The sequence below is a fragment of the Panulirus ornatus genome, chromosome 43 (genome assembly GCF_036320965.1).
Source record: "Panulirus ornatus isolate Po-2019 chromosome 43, ASM3632096v1, whole genome shotgun sequence".
Taxonomy (NCBI): domain Eukaryota; kingdom Metazoa; phylum Arthropoda; class Malacostraca; order Decapoda; family Palinuridae; genus Panulirus; species Panulirus ornatus.
Genome location: NC_092266.1, coordinates 17,167,934 through 17,183,256, shown reverse-complemented (window position 1 = coordinate 17,183,256; position 15,323 = coordinate 17,167,934). Strand labels below are relative to the sequence as shown.

At 39.3% G+C, this 15,323-nt stretch overlaps 1 protein-coding gene across 48 annotated transcripts in view; it reads right to left on the bottom strand.

The window, feature by feature from the left end:
• Window positions 1-15,323, bottom strand: part of slo (calcium-activated potassium channel slo) — a 1,069,848-nt gene that overhangs the window by 701,315 nt on the left and 353,210 nt on the right. For 5 of the 48 annotated variants that reach the window (XM_071687050.1, XM_071687052.1, XM_071687045.1 and 2 more), the window contains exon 7: window positions 12,236-12,327. The exons of the other annotated variants lie outside the window; for them this stretch is intronic. In XM_071687050.1, the coding sequence (XP_071543151.1) occupies window positions 12,236-12,327 (92 nt within the window). The remainder of the gene's footprint in view (window positions 1-12,235; window positions 12,328-15,323) is intronic. 48 annotated transcript variants of the gene reach the window in all.

Sequence of the window (15,323 nt, the reverse complement as noted above, 5' to 3'; positions counted from 1 at the left end):
ATAAGAGCAAGGTTATTAGGTACAGTAGGGTTGAGGGTCAATTCAATTGGGAGGTGAGTTTGAATGGAGAAAAACTGGAGGAAGTGAAGTGTTTTAGATATCTGGGAGTGGATCTGGCAGCGGATGGAACCATGGAAGCAGAAGTGGATCATAGGGTGGGGGAGGGGGCGAAAATTCTGGGAGCCTTGAAGAATGTGTGGAAGTCGAGAACATTATCTCAGAAAGCAAAAATGGGTATGTTTGAAGGAATAGTGGTTCCAACAATGTTGTATGGTTGCGAGGCGTGGACTATGGATAGAGTTGTGCGCAGGAGGATGGATGTGCTGGAAATGAGATGTTTGAGGACAATGTGTGGTGTGAGGTGGTTTGATCGAGTAAGTAACGTAAGGGTAAGAGAGATGTGTGGAAATAAAAAGAGCGTGGTTGAGAGAGCAGAAGAGGGTGTTTTGAAATGGCTTGGTCACATGGAGAGAATGAATGAGGAAAGATTGACCAAGAGGATATATGTGTCGGAGGTGGAGGGAACGAGGAGAAGAGGGAGACCAAATTGGAGGTGGAAAGATGGAGTGAAAAAGATTTTGTGTGATCGGGGCCTGAACATGCAGGAGGGTGAAAGGAGGGCAAAGAATCGAGTGAATTGGAGCGATGTGGTATACCGGGGTTGACGTGCTGTCAGTGGATTGAATCAAGGCATGTGTATGGAGGTGGGTTGGGCCATTTCTTTCGTCTGTTTCCTTGCGCTACCTCGCAAACGCGGGAGACAGCGACAAAGCAAAAAAGAAAAAAAAAAAATATATATATACATGTATATGTGGGTGGGTCGGCCCATTCCCTCGTCCGTTGCCCCGCGCCACCTCGCTAACGCAGGAGACGGCGATTAAGCATAATAATATATGAATATTATTTTCTATTCATTTATATACATAATCGCCGCCTCCCACATCAGCGAGGTAGCGCCAGGAAAACAAACATACATATGTACATATTCATATATTGTCTTTTATATGGACAGTCATATGGTCAAGTTTTGGAGGAAGACTGCTGAGATATTGTACTCACTGAAAATTATCTATTAGTTTCTAACAGCATTACAGGCTTCACAAAAATATCAATAGTATAACATCATCAGCCATCAAAATAATCTCAGTTTATTTTTGGAATCCTTAAATTTGATGATGAATTCAGTTGACAGAATTAAAAATTTTAACATTTGAAGGAGTTACAGGGTATAAACCCAGTTATATCAGTAGTAAAGGATCACATTAAACAGTACACAATGTGAACAAGTCTCTACTTCCTGAACAAGATTCATCATATTAACAGAGATATCCATTACAGGATGCTGAAGACAGCCATGCTCATCTGTGTGCCCTTTTAGACTTTGCAAAATATATATATATATATATACACCACCAAGTTTCCGGCACTCTTGGTTCCAAAGCCTGGCCGAATTAACCATTTTGCTGGACAAGCAGTGGTCACGTAATAATAATTCACCAACACACCTCTAACCTACTAATCATACATCTTCCATGTGTCTAAAGTATACCATGGAATGCTAGAAATTCAAATCAAACAAATATTAAATGTTTGAGCACCATAAGATGGTAAGTCTGTCCTTAGATTGTTTGAATCCTGTGGGGTCTTCTTTGTCTTCTGTTGTTAGTGTTTTCCTAGGTGTGTATCACCAGAATAAGGCAGTTTTGTCAGCATTATACACCTGCTCAGGACTGAGGTGCTCGTCAGCAATGAGTTTTGCAAATTCGTCTACATACTCAGCAGCTCTCGTGGTTTACAGACCACTTTTCTCCACACACTTTATTCATAGAAATTCCATGATGCTTCTTGAATCTTTGAAATCATCCTTCACTACAGTCACGCTCATGTTGTAATTTAAGTTCTTTATGTAACAACTTAGCCTGGTCCATTATCATGCTAACTGACAAATCTACTCCATCACTCCGACGCTGTCAAAACCATCCATCATCACTCAATGGTACTCAGTACTCTTAACATCTTTCATAGTTTTTCTAATTGTCATTTGCTTCTTGGAATCGCTGTCTGCATAAAATTTCAATATTCTTTCCCTTTGCTTCTTTATATAATAAACAGTTGATGATCCAATACCGTAGATGTCACACTGCTTACGCACCAGAACACGATGATCCATTTTTTCAACAATTCTACTTTATCTTGGATTGATAAGGACTGGTGTTTATGTTTGACACCACGACTGACACTCTCATATGTCTTAGAAGCCATTGATAGGGTTAAATTTAAGCAAAATAAGGTAAGAATCTCTGAGAATTGTGGTATCACTGCCAACAAGAGCAGTATAAAGAATGTAATTAAGTGCGCCCTACACAAAACGCCATCCGTGGCCGCCCAGTAAACTAGTCTGGCGGCCACGGTAATTTCAAGTTCCCTAATGTAATTCTGTGTGAACTAAAAAGGTGCCGAACCATCAGTTCGGAAATTCGGTGGTGTACCTGTACACATTCATTTATTTATCTATTATACCTAATTGCTGTTTCCGTCAGTGAGGTAGCACCAAGAAACAGACGAAGAACATATGTTAGTTTGCGGCAGGGGTGCGTGATGTCTCCATGGTTGTTTAATTTATTTATGGATGGGGTTGTTAGGGAGGTGAATGCAAGAGTTTTGGAAAGAGGAGCAAGTATGCAGTCTGTTGTGGATGAGAGAGCTTGGAAAGTGAGTCAGCTGTTGTTCGCTGATGATACCGCGCTGGTGGCTGATTCGGGTGAGAGACTGCAGAAGCTGGTGACTGATTCAGGTAAAGTGTGTGAAAGAAGAAAGCTGAGAGTAAATTTGAATAAGAGCAAGATTATTAGGTACAGTAGGGTTGAGGGACAAGTCAATTGGGAGGTAAGTTTGAATGGAGAGAAACTGGAGGAAGTGAAGTGTTTTAGATATCTGGGAGTGGATTTGGCAGCGGATGGAACCACGGAAGCGGAAGTGAATCATAGGATGGGGGAGTGGGTGAAAGTTTTGGGAGCATTGAAGAATGTGTGGAAGTCGAGAACATTATCTTGGAAAACAAAAATGGGTATGTTTGAAGGAATAGTGGTTCCAACAATGTAATATGGTTGCAAGGTGTGGGCTATAGATAGAGTTGTGTGGAGGAGGGTGGATGTGCTGGAAATGAGATGTTTGAGGACAATATATGTGGTGTGAGATGGTTTGATTGAGTAAGTAATAATAGGGTAAGAGAGATGTGTGGTAATAAAAAGAGTGTGGTTGAGAGAGCAGAAGAGGGTGTTTTGAAATGGCTTGGTCACATGGAGAGAATGAGTGAGGAAAGGTTGACCAGTAGGATATAAGTGTCAGAGGTGGAGGGAACGAGAAGTGGGAGACCAAATTGGAGGTGGAAAGATGGAGTGAAAAAGATTTTGAGTGATCGGGGCCTGAACATGCAGGAGGGTGAAAGGCATGCAAGAAATAAAGTGAATTGGAACAATGTGGTATACCGGGGTCGACGTGCTGTCAATGGATTGAACCAGGGCATGTAAAGTGTCTGGGGTAAACCATGGAAAGTTCTGTGGGGCCTGGATGTGGAAAGGGAGCTGTGGTTTCGGTGCATTATTACATGACAGCTAGAGACTGAGTGTGAACGAATGTGGCCTTTGTTGTCTCTTCCTAGCGCTACCTCGTGCACATTTGGGGGGAGGGGGTTGTTATTTCATGTGTGGCGGGGTGGCAATGGGAATGAATAAAGGCAGACAGTATGAATTATGTACATGTGTATATATGTATATGTCTGTGTGTGTATATATATATCTATACGTTGAGATGTATAGGTATGTATATTTGCGTGTGTGGATGTGTATGTATATACATGTGTATGTGGGTGGGTTGGGCTATTTCTTTTGTCTGTTTCCTTGCGCTACCTCACTAACGCGGGAGACAGCCACCTGCCACATATGAAATGACAACCCCCTTTCCTCGCACGTGTGCAAGGTAGTGCTAGGAAAAAACTACAAAGGCCATATTTGTTCACACTCAGTCTCTAGCTGTCATGTACAATGCATCGAAACCACAGTACCCTTTCCATATCCAGGCCCCGCAAAACTTTCCATGGTTTACCCCAGACGTTTCACATGCCCTGGTTCAACCCACTGACAGCATGTCGACCCCGGTATACCGCATCATTCCAATTCACTCTATTCCTTGTACGCCTTTCACCCTCCTGCATGTTCAGGCCCCGATCGCTCAAAATCTTTTTCAGTCCATCCTTCCATCTCCAATTTGGTCTCTCACTTCTCCTCGTTCCCTCCAACTCTGACACATGTATCCTCTTTGTCAATCTTTCTTCACTCATTCTCTCCATGTGGCCAAACCATTCCAGAACATCCTCGTCTGCTCTCTCAACCACACTCTTTTTATTGACACACATCTCTCTTACTCAATCAAACCAACTCACACCACATATTGTCCTCAAACATCTCATCTCCAACACATCCACCTTCCTCTGCACAACTCTATCTATAGCCCACGCCTCACAACCATATAACATTGCTGGAACCACTATTCCTTCAAACACCCATTTTTGCTTTCCGAGATAATGTTTTCGCCTTCCACACATTTTTCAACGTTCCCAGAACTTTTGCCCCCTCCCCCACCCTGTGACTCACTTCCACTTCCATGGTTCCATCCGCTGCCAAATCCATTCCCAGATATCTAAGACGCTTCACTTCCTCCAGATTCTCTCCATTCAAACTTACCACCCAATTGATTTGTCCCTCAACCCTACTGTACCTAATAACCTTGCTCTTATTCACATTACTCTCAGCTTTCTTCTTTAACACGCTTTACCAAACTCAGTCACCAGCTTCTGCAGTTTTTCACACGAATCAGCCACCAGCCCTTATCACCAGCGGACAACAACTGACTCACTTTCCAAGCTCTCTCATCCACAACAGACTGCACACTTGCCCCTCTCTCCAAAACTCTTGCATATATATATTTATATTTATTATTTATTTTGCTTTGTCGCTGTCACCCGCGTTTGCGAGGTAGAGCAAGGAAACAGACGAAAGAAGTGGCCCAACCCACCCCCATACACAATGTATATACATACACGTCCACATACGCAAATATACATACCTATACATCTCAATGTACACATATATATACACACACAGACACATACATATATACCCATGCACACAATTCACACTGCCTCTATTCATTTCCCATCGCCACCTCGCCACACATGGAATACCATCCCCCTCCCCCCTCATGTGTGCGAGGTAGCACTAGGAAAAGACAACAAAGGCCCCATTCGTTTACACTCAGTCTCTAGCTGTCATGCAATAATGCCCGAAACCACAGCTCCCTTTCCACATCCAGGCCCCACACAACTTTCCATGGTTTACCCCAGACGCTTCACATGCCCTGATTCAATCCACTGACAGCACGTCAACCCCGGTATACCACATCGATCCAATTCACTCTATTCCTTGCCCGCCTTTCACCCTCCTGCATGTTCAGGCCCCGATCACTCAAAATCTTTTTCACTCCATCTTTCCACCTCCAATTTGGTCTCCCTCTTCTCCTCGTTCCCTCAACCTCCGACACATATATCCTCTTGGTCAATCTTTCCTCACTCATTCTCTTCATGTGCCCAAACCATTTCAAAACACCCTCTTCTGCTCTCTCACGCTCTTTTTATTTCCACACATCTCTCTTACCCTTACATTACTTACTCGATCAAACCCCCTCACACCACACATTGTCCTCAAACATCTCATTTCCAGCACATCCACCCTCCTGCACACAACTCTATCCATAGCCCACGCCTCACAACCATACAACATTCTTGGAACCAATATTCCTTCAAACATACCCATTTTTGCTTTCCGAGATAATGTTCTCGACTTCCACACATTCTTCAAGGCTCCCACGATTTTCGCCCCCTCCCCGACCCTATGATTCACCTCCGCTTCCATGGTTCCATCCGCTGCCAGATCCACTCCCAGATATCTAAAACACTTTACTTCCTCCACTTTTTCTCCATTCAAACTTACCTCCCAATTGACTTGACCCTCAACCCTACTGTACCTAATAACCTTGCTCTTATTCACATTTACTCTTAACTTTCTTCTTTCACACACTTTACCAAACTCAGTCACCAGCTTCTGCAGTTTCTCACATGAATCAGCCACCAGCGCTGTGTCATCAGCGAACAACAACTGACTCACTTCCCAAGCTCTCTCATCCACAACAGACTTCATACTTGCCCCTCTTTCCAAAACTCTTGCATTCACCTCCCTAACAACCCCATCCATAAACAAATTAAACAACCATGGAGACATCACACACCCCTGCCGCAAACCTACATTCACTGAGAACCAATCACTTTCCTCTCTTCCTACACGTACACATGCCTTACATCCTCGATAAAAACTTTTCACTGCTTCTAACAACTAACTTACCTCCCACATCATATATTCTTAATACCTTCCACAGAGCATCTCTATCCACTCTATCATATGCCTTCTCCAGATCCATAAATGCTACATACAAATCCATTTGCTTTTCTTAGTATTTCTCACATACATTTTTCAAAGCAAACACCTGATCCACACATCCTCTACAACTTCTGAAACCACACTGCTCTTCCCCAATCTGATGCTCTGTACATGCCTTCACCCTCTCAATCAGAACCCTCCCATATAATTTCCCAGGAATACTCAACAAACTTATACCTCTGTAATTTGAGCACTCACTCTTATATATATAACGTGAGGCTTCTCGGACTATACAATTATTGAAAACTGGATAACAAACAAGAGTTCTATCAATTTTAAGGAAGAGTATCAAAAACAGAAAAAACTGTGCTCCTAGTTATGATAATCTTGATTTGTTAACATGAATTCACAGTACTAATTCATATAGCAACGTAAATATTATTGGAAGTATGATTCTTATGGCAAAAAGTTTTCATCAAATTTCCATTCATTATATAAAAACGTGTTCAATTTCTTGATACTTATCATAAATGATTAAACACTGAGGCTGTGGCTAGGATAAGCTAACATAAGGCAACGTGCTGGAGGAGGTAAGAGCTAAGGATGGTACACTGTCAGTTTCTATAATTTACAAAACTCCTCATTCATAATCATACAATTCTTTTAGATTTATGGAAAAAATGGACTTAATTTATGCTTTCTTTATGCCTCCTAGTACTTCTCTCAATTTATGTCGAAACATAGCCTTATTGTAGTATTTTTAAGACAACAAAAACACCTGCAAGGATTAGTAAGCCACATAAACGACAACATTTCAACTCACTACCTCTGAATCAGAAAACCAGTGTCCATTAATGTGAAAGGAATTTACAAAATAACAAAAATAAATCGCATTTACCTAACAAACAGACTGATTACTCAGAGCATCTGATAGTTAAAAAAAAGAAAAAAAAAAAAAAGGCTTTGAACACAAAGGAATTCTCCACAAACATGGGAGAGGATAGTTACAAGGAATCCATGGATGGCAATGCCAGTGACGTGTGTCAGCATAAGTTGCCAAGGTAAACCTGCATTTTTTAAATTATACATTTTATAAAAATTTCTAAAAAATTCAATCTGTTGCATCCCCTTCAAAATTTTATGGAGTAAGTGAAAAACTCAGTCTGAAATCTTATCATTCATTACATCAGATGAAGTAACCAAGAGTAGAATGAAATGTAATTTACATCACTGATCCGTGTTCCTAGAAACAAAAAAAATGTATCATATATGATGGAATATGGTAGGAAATATGAAGCATCTAGGAAAGTTAGCATAAAATCATACTCCATGTTATGTTAAGAATCCGCTGTGGGCATGGTGAAGTGCCATATGTACATTTCAAAGTAAATGCTAAATATATGTGATAAACAGATGCATAAGGCACACTAACTATGGAAGAGTAAAATGAAAACTTTCAGTTTTAAATTCATTAAGTTCTACTAAAAAAACATTCAACTCAAGAGAAACTCTGACTTAAGATATCTAAGGATATGGACGGGGTAAGTGATGAGAGGTTACAGAATTAGAGATGCTTATACTTCTTACGGGCTTCAAGGGTTTGGATGGGATCAGAAGTGAGGTGCTACAGTTTCAAACCAATTGTAAATTCCAAAAGGTCTACTATAGTTTGGACAAACTAAGTGATGAGAGACTATATTATGATAGCTAAATGAACCTCATATGGAATAAACAAGCTTTGGACTGTTCTTAGATGGGCTACATTGTGAAAGGCTTTGGTATGAGAGCTAATCATACCTATTTTGGAAGAGGAATAGGGAGGTTTTATGTGCAAAATATGATTCTTGTACTACTACATCTATAAAGAATATTCCCTTGTTTATTCAGTTAGTGTGTATAGCTGCAAAGTGTAAAGAAATTTTCTTTTTAAATCAATTTCTAAAAATATTGCAAATACAGGGAATAACCAAGGGGCCTCCTTCAAACAATGTTAATGAAGCTACTTCATCCCTCAATGGTAACACTCCAAGTTCATATTACTGTTGGCTTTTTGATGATGAACACAGTAAAGGAGTAATGATGAAATATTTCTTCATGACTATGAGCATTAGTAATTCTGAAATTCCATCCCAATGCAAATGTAAAACACTTAACTGATAGTCTTGCATGAGGTGTTCAAGAGCAATAAGAGAGTATTTCATTGCCTAAACCATTTGGTGACATAAGTGCAAGAAAACCATGATTAGCAATGGTATAACTTAAGAATCATGAACTGCATGAATGGACAAACAAGTGAATTTTCTCAAGTTAAGCAGTAATGTGCATAGTACATTGCCATAAACAAATATTCTTCCAGTACAAAAGGGAAGTATGTATAAAGCATGAGCTTTATTGAATAATCCCAAAAATATACCAAGTTATAGTATATAACCCCTTTCTAAATTAATTATTAGCCTGCAAGTTCTGTATATTCAATTACTTTGAAGAAAGAATATAAGAGACAGACACTCCACCTTTAGGGTGAGGTTCAATGCATTCAAGTCAGGGAAACAAGTATCACGTGATATCTTAAGGTAAGTGTAGGGAGGTTAGGGGTGTATGATGAGGAACAGGAGGGTTCTATGGAAAGTGGAAAAGAACTTACAGGCACTGTATTAAGTTATAAAGCAGCAGTGGCAAAACTGAGTGATTCAGTTTATAGAATAAAAACTAAGGAAAAAATCAAATAATATTCAAAGCATGCAGCAGACTCCTGAGGGACATCAGTAAGCTGTAGATAGGGAGCTAAAAGTGAAAAGGCAGCACTATAAAATGGAGTCAATAAGGATATGGAATTCAGAGAATCAAGTGATATGGCTTGATGAAATGCCATGATGTCTTGCAATTTTAGTATAAAAATAAACTAGGTCCATTAAACATAAACAAAACTGCTTGACTATGTGTAACAGCCACAGCCAATTAACATAGATAATACAAAAAAGGAAGGTTTCATAATGAAAGATATAAAGGATAACAAGAAACATTGTAAAGGCAAAGCCAATTACTGTATATCAAATTTGGATTTGAGAGGTCAAACAGAGGACCAGTCAGGTAACAAATACAGGTGGCAAAAGTCAATAGTTATTGTGTCAGAACAGTTCCAGCTTAGGCTTTAAGATTCAGGATATAGCAAAGGGATAGGGGCAAAGCTGAAGGGTCAAATACAAAGGTCACCGAACCAAAACGAAAAACTATAATCAAGAACAAGGACCCAAGATTGAATCCAGCAAGAGGAAGTGAATATTGTACAATATCAGTATCAAACATTTCACAACTATAATACCAAGGTTTTAACTTGGAACAAAGTAATTGGAGAACGTGTGACACTGATGAGGTACTTTAGTCCAGTTGGCTCTGTTCCAGTTTTCTTGAGATGCCAATACAATGGCCATGCACGATGGAGTATATTTCTGGGCATGCCCTACTCCAGATAAACCATTTCCCTCACCCTACTGTGAAATGTGTCTAGTTCCTACACAGCTGAATTGTTTACCAGTGATGCCAACCATGGGTATAGTTCAACATTATTCGATCACCCTTTATCTCTACAAAGTGATGTTTACACATAAAAATAACAAAACCTGACGTATTTCATTAGGAGATCTCCTATACTATAAGTGCCAATGAAAAGCACTAAATCCAAGTTATGTCTATTGTGCATATGTGATATCTTTTGTCCACTTGGCTGGCATTGCTGTCAACTAAGGAGCAGTCATAGGCTCCAACACTGACTAAGGCTACAAAGTATGGACAGGAGCTGACATACATGGCTAGATCTTGCACAAACAAATAAGGATCACAATGATGGGAAGGACTACTTCAAGGACAGGATCAAATATTCACAAACAAAGATCTGGTCACATTAAATAAGGTCACAAATGCATGGAAATGGCACTGGTTGGTATAAATACATGGACAGAGTTCAGGCACAGTTGCTCAGGATGCTGTAAAAAAATACCCCACACTATGATGCAACCAGTGACTCTGAGCCAGTGCTAATACAAGGTAAAGAAATAAGTTTTCTTTACAGCTCATAGTTTCTGGTGATGACAAACATTGGATGATTGGCTCCATACAATGTAAGTCTAAGCCACACACAGAAGATGACCAAACTAATCTGGAGCTAAAAGTATTCCAAAATTTAATCAGATTTTTTTTTTCTTTTTTGGATCTATGTCCAAAAGGAAAAGCTCTCTATGTGTCTTCAAGGACCTTTGTACTTTATAGCACACCAACATCCATTCTTAATTAATACATATTTAATATTAAATAAAAGATTTTTTCCTTGAAAGACTCAAGGAAACAATATACTGTCACAGTGCCAGTACATCTCCTGAGTGTAGCTGCTGTCTTCAGGCTGTACCCAACTCATTAAGAAATTTAGTGTATTCTAAAGCAAACTAAATGTTGCACACTCTTAAATACAGTGACTGAAAAAAGTTATAATGACCCATGACACTGGTTGAGGTTATGCCATCTAGAAATATTCAAAACCCCCTAGTTGCCATTTCAAACAATAATCTCTAGAGTGGATCTGTGGGCTACATGAGCAGGTTATATGGCCTGACAACTTTGGTGCTTGGGTCAACACATGGTGGTAGCCTGAGAGCATAGGGAAATTTGAGATGAAGGGAAAAAAAATGGTTTTGAGGGCACATGGAAGAAGGTATCAAGTGCAAAAGGAGATAAAGAGTAGGCACGACTTACAACTAGTATAATAGGCATGTTTAATAAATTGTCTAGCTAGGTTCAAAGGGTAGGATGAATCTAGCACTTCATCTTACAAAAGCAGATGAAATACAAGAAGATACAGGATATAGCACTATGAGCATAATTGTGCTCAAAAGTTATTTGTTTACTAACAAATAGAATTAAAGGCAGTGCTAAGAGTAGGTAAAATATTCTTTTGTGACTAAGGATGAAGGAAGTAGCATTGCCAAGGGTATGCATAAAATTTTGATAATCATCAATGGAAAGGATAGATTCTAGGCTTCTTTGAAGGCTGGTATATTTGAGCACTTGTAAATTTGTCTCTACTACAAATAGTATGGTGTATCAAAAAATTAAAGGAACACATATCTAAGGAGTGACAGGTATAAGCAAAAGCTGAGCATCCACTGTTGCCAACACAGGATGGTCTTACTTGATGGGAGCACTCATGTAAGGCATGGGCTTTACTATAACTACAGGCATGGGAAGCAGCTGGATATCTACTGCTGGTGGTACTGGGTGGTGATAATGGGTGGTGTCGTGGAGGTGGCGTGCAGGGGTTGACAAGGAAGGCCGCCCCCTTCACGCACCTTGCGCCCTCGTTCAAACCTTACTAGGATTTGGTTAGCCAAGGAGTTTAGGTCTCTAGCCAAAACTGTGATTTATACATAAGGAAAACATGAATGTGAAGCAACAAATGTTAACATTCATAAAAGGACAGTGTACATTAGATGGCAGTAAGCCAGAAAGCATAGGAATGGCCACAGAGGAGCAGGACAACACGACACACACACACACGCACTACTGCATGCCTGCCCATGCCCTGCTCACCCACCCCTGGTGCTGCTGCTACATGTAACACCCACCACTCATCCCTACACTATGAGGCTGCCAGCAGCAGTAACAACAGCAGCAGCAGCAGCAAGAGCAGCAACAGCAACAGTAAGGAGGGCAAAGGCAGGCTGCAGCCAGGAATACGTGACCAGGCGCTGTACCTCTTCCCATGCTCCCGCTTGTACTCTCCACTATACTTGGACCGGGTTCCGGCCAGCTCTATAATCTCGGGAATGCTACTTGCAAACAAAGCCTACAAGGAGATATAACCAGCCATAAATTAAATGCATTTAGAAATCAATTACTCAAGGTTATCTAGCAAATGGCTAAAAGGTTACTTGTTACCTACAATAATGCAATCCAAGAGGGCAAAAGGGACTGATGTGGGCCACATCAGGTGCACCTCTACACTGCACCTGGACGTGCCTTACCCTCCACTCTCCCATGAGCTCCTTGTTTTTTTACTTTTCAAATAACTGCCAAATAATTTTTCCATTACACTTAACCCAAGACTTAAATGGCCAAAGGCTGTTTGCAAGAATAATATATTCCTTTGGCTTAGCTTTTCCATTCAGTTCAAAACTAAACTCTTTTGGTCAATACCTTATATCTATCATGGTCTCTGTGACGTATTTTTCAGTAGTATTCATACCTTAAAAGAAGTTACAAATTATTTTCAGATGATATGCTATACATTTTATATACATCACTCATATAGTCTATAAAGTACAACATACTGTACTTCACTTATTTGTATCAACCTCCCAGCTATGAATGCAGTGCCTGAATGAGATCAAATATCAAATAAACATTCTGAAGACACATTTCAATTTACAACTGTAAACTGTTTGTTCATTCTTCCATTCTTGTTAGTCTGCCATACAGTCTAAATTTCCTCACTATCCTCCAAAGACTGGCTTCTATATCTCCATTTAGCAATACTATTCCTACTTTTCTTCAGGTTCCTTATTGGGCAAACTTCATTATTTTACACCAATACCAAACCACCTCTTCCCTATATTAAAAGCTAAGTGATGTACATCAAATCTTTTGCTTACATTTTTGTTGCAAACCAGTTCCACATCTTGCAAAACAAAACTGAAAAGCTTAGGACATGATGAATATTCATGAGCACTAGAAAAGACTGGAATGAGTCTCAAAGAATGCACCATGAGATTATGTTAAAAAAACAAATATTGCCTTTCCATTCTATAAGGAAAGGGAAGAGGAGAAGCAGGGATAAAAAATAATTTTCATGGGTTGCATGTGATCTGAGTGGACTATATATAATGGTAATACTGAAAGAGAAAAGGCCTAAGAAAATAAAATAATTTATTCAATCTATGGTAACTAATGAAATCCAAGACCATTCAGACTGTCACAGGAGGAGCAAAATACATTCTCTACTTTGTTTCATTTATGGTTGAATGCTTGACATCTGACAGATGTGAAGGTTGGTTATGGAATATGTAAAGCTAACTCCAAGTGACTAACCTGCTTTCTGATGCATGGTGCAGTTAATTTTACATACAAAAACTGAAAGATACAAAATGTTTAATTCTCTGGGCTATTACCTTTGAACAAAGGCAGAACAAAAAATAAACAAAATCACCTACCACTCATGCACCTACATCAACCAACCAACCCACCATTTCACACTCATCCACTTTCCTGCAGCTACCCATCAATACATTTTCGTTCACCCACCCACCCTTATATATTCATCTAATCACCCTCATCCACTTAAACAACCATACACCCATGCATTTACTGTCATAAATCCATCCATCTACATCCTCCAGCCTCATCCATTCATATACACCACACACCCATCCACTTACCCTTATAAATCCACTCATCCTCTACTTACACACACTACACACCAATTCATTTAATCTCATACATAAATCCATCAATATCCTCAATTCTCATCCATTCAAGCAAACCATATATCCATCTACCCACACATTTGCAGATGGAGCAAAGGTCATAAGGAAATCAACAGCGAGGAGAATTCCATATACTTAAAAGGGGACCTTGACAGACTCCAAAGTAGATGTGACAAAATTCAACCCAAGCAAATGTAGGGTAATGAGGATATGAGTGAAAAAAGATGTCAATATGATTATCATTCAGCAGTGGAAATAAGTTTTAGGATTCTGTGTGTGAGAATGACTTGAGAGATGACATCATCTCTACCTTATACCAGAGTCCCACATCAGGATAATAAAAAAAACACAAACTGTCTTCTGGCATATGTCAGAATCACTTTCAAGTACAGGGGTTAAAGAAATATTAAGCATGCTGTGCATATCTCATATAAGGCCAAAAATACAATTTACTTTTCAAGTCTGGTTGTAGCACCTAAAGAAGCAGAAAGAGTTAATAAAGGATAGAGGCTTTCAATTTGCCCACCTTGGTAGAGAGAAAAGTGAAGGGTGACATGATCATATCAAATTTCTAAAACAGACTGATGACATGTACTGTGAACAGTTCTTCAAGAAATGCATAGATAAAGTAACCAAAGGAAATAACACAAAATCAAGCAAAAAGCTTTTTAAAAGAGCAGTAAAGAAGTACTTTTAGAGCATATGAGTGGTGGATGAATGAGTGAGGACATGATTAATAAAGACAGCATACATAAATTTAAGATGCATGATAGGAGGGAATGTTCTAGAGATTGCCCTCCTCCTCTTCCCCCTACAGGTGTAAAACTCCATCCCAGTAAAGTAAAGATAAGAAATTACAAATAAGCAACTACAAACATATATAGTGAACAATGGCAATGTAAATAGGTATAAAAATATGGATAACATAAAAGAAAGGCCAGGATGTGAGGGACCATCAATTGTAGAACTTCCTCATCATACAGTGTAAACAGCCAAATAAATACATATACATACACATGCTGACAATGAAGTTTTTGATGAATTTTAAAGACATAGTAATATAACTTAGGTAAGAAGTTTGTTAATGAGGACATCAAGAAATATTGTTTTAGAATAAGAGTGACTGAACTGCCTAAGTGATGAAACTCTAAATACAAGCAGTATATAAACATTTAAAAAGCTACTTGTTGGTAAAGACATGTCAAGAGATGGGACTCCATTGGTGTAAACCTCTTTCCCCATACAGTAACACAAGTAATTACAAACACACACAAGTGGAATGATAAGTATGCTATAAAGCATTAAATATACATGCAGAAGGGCAAAATTATGATATGATGACGGAAAAGTTGGAAATGAC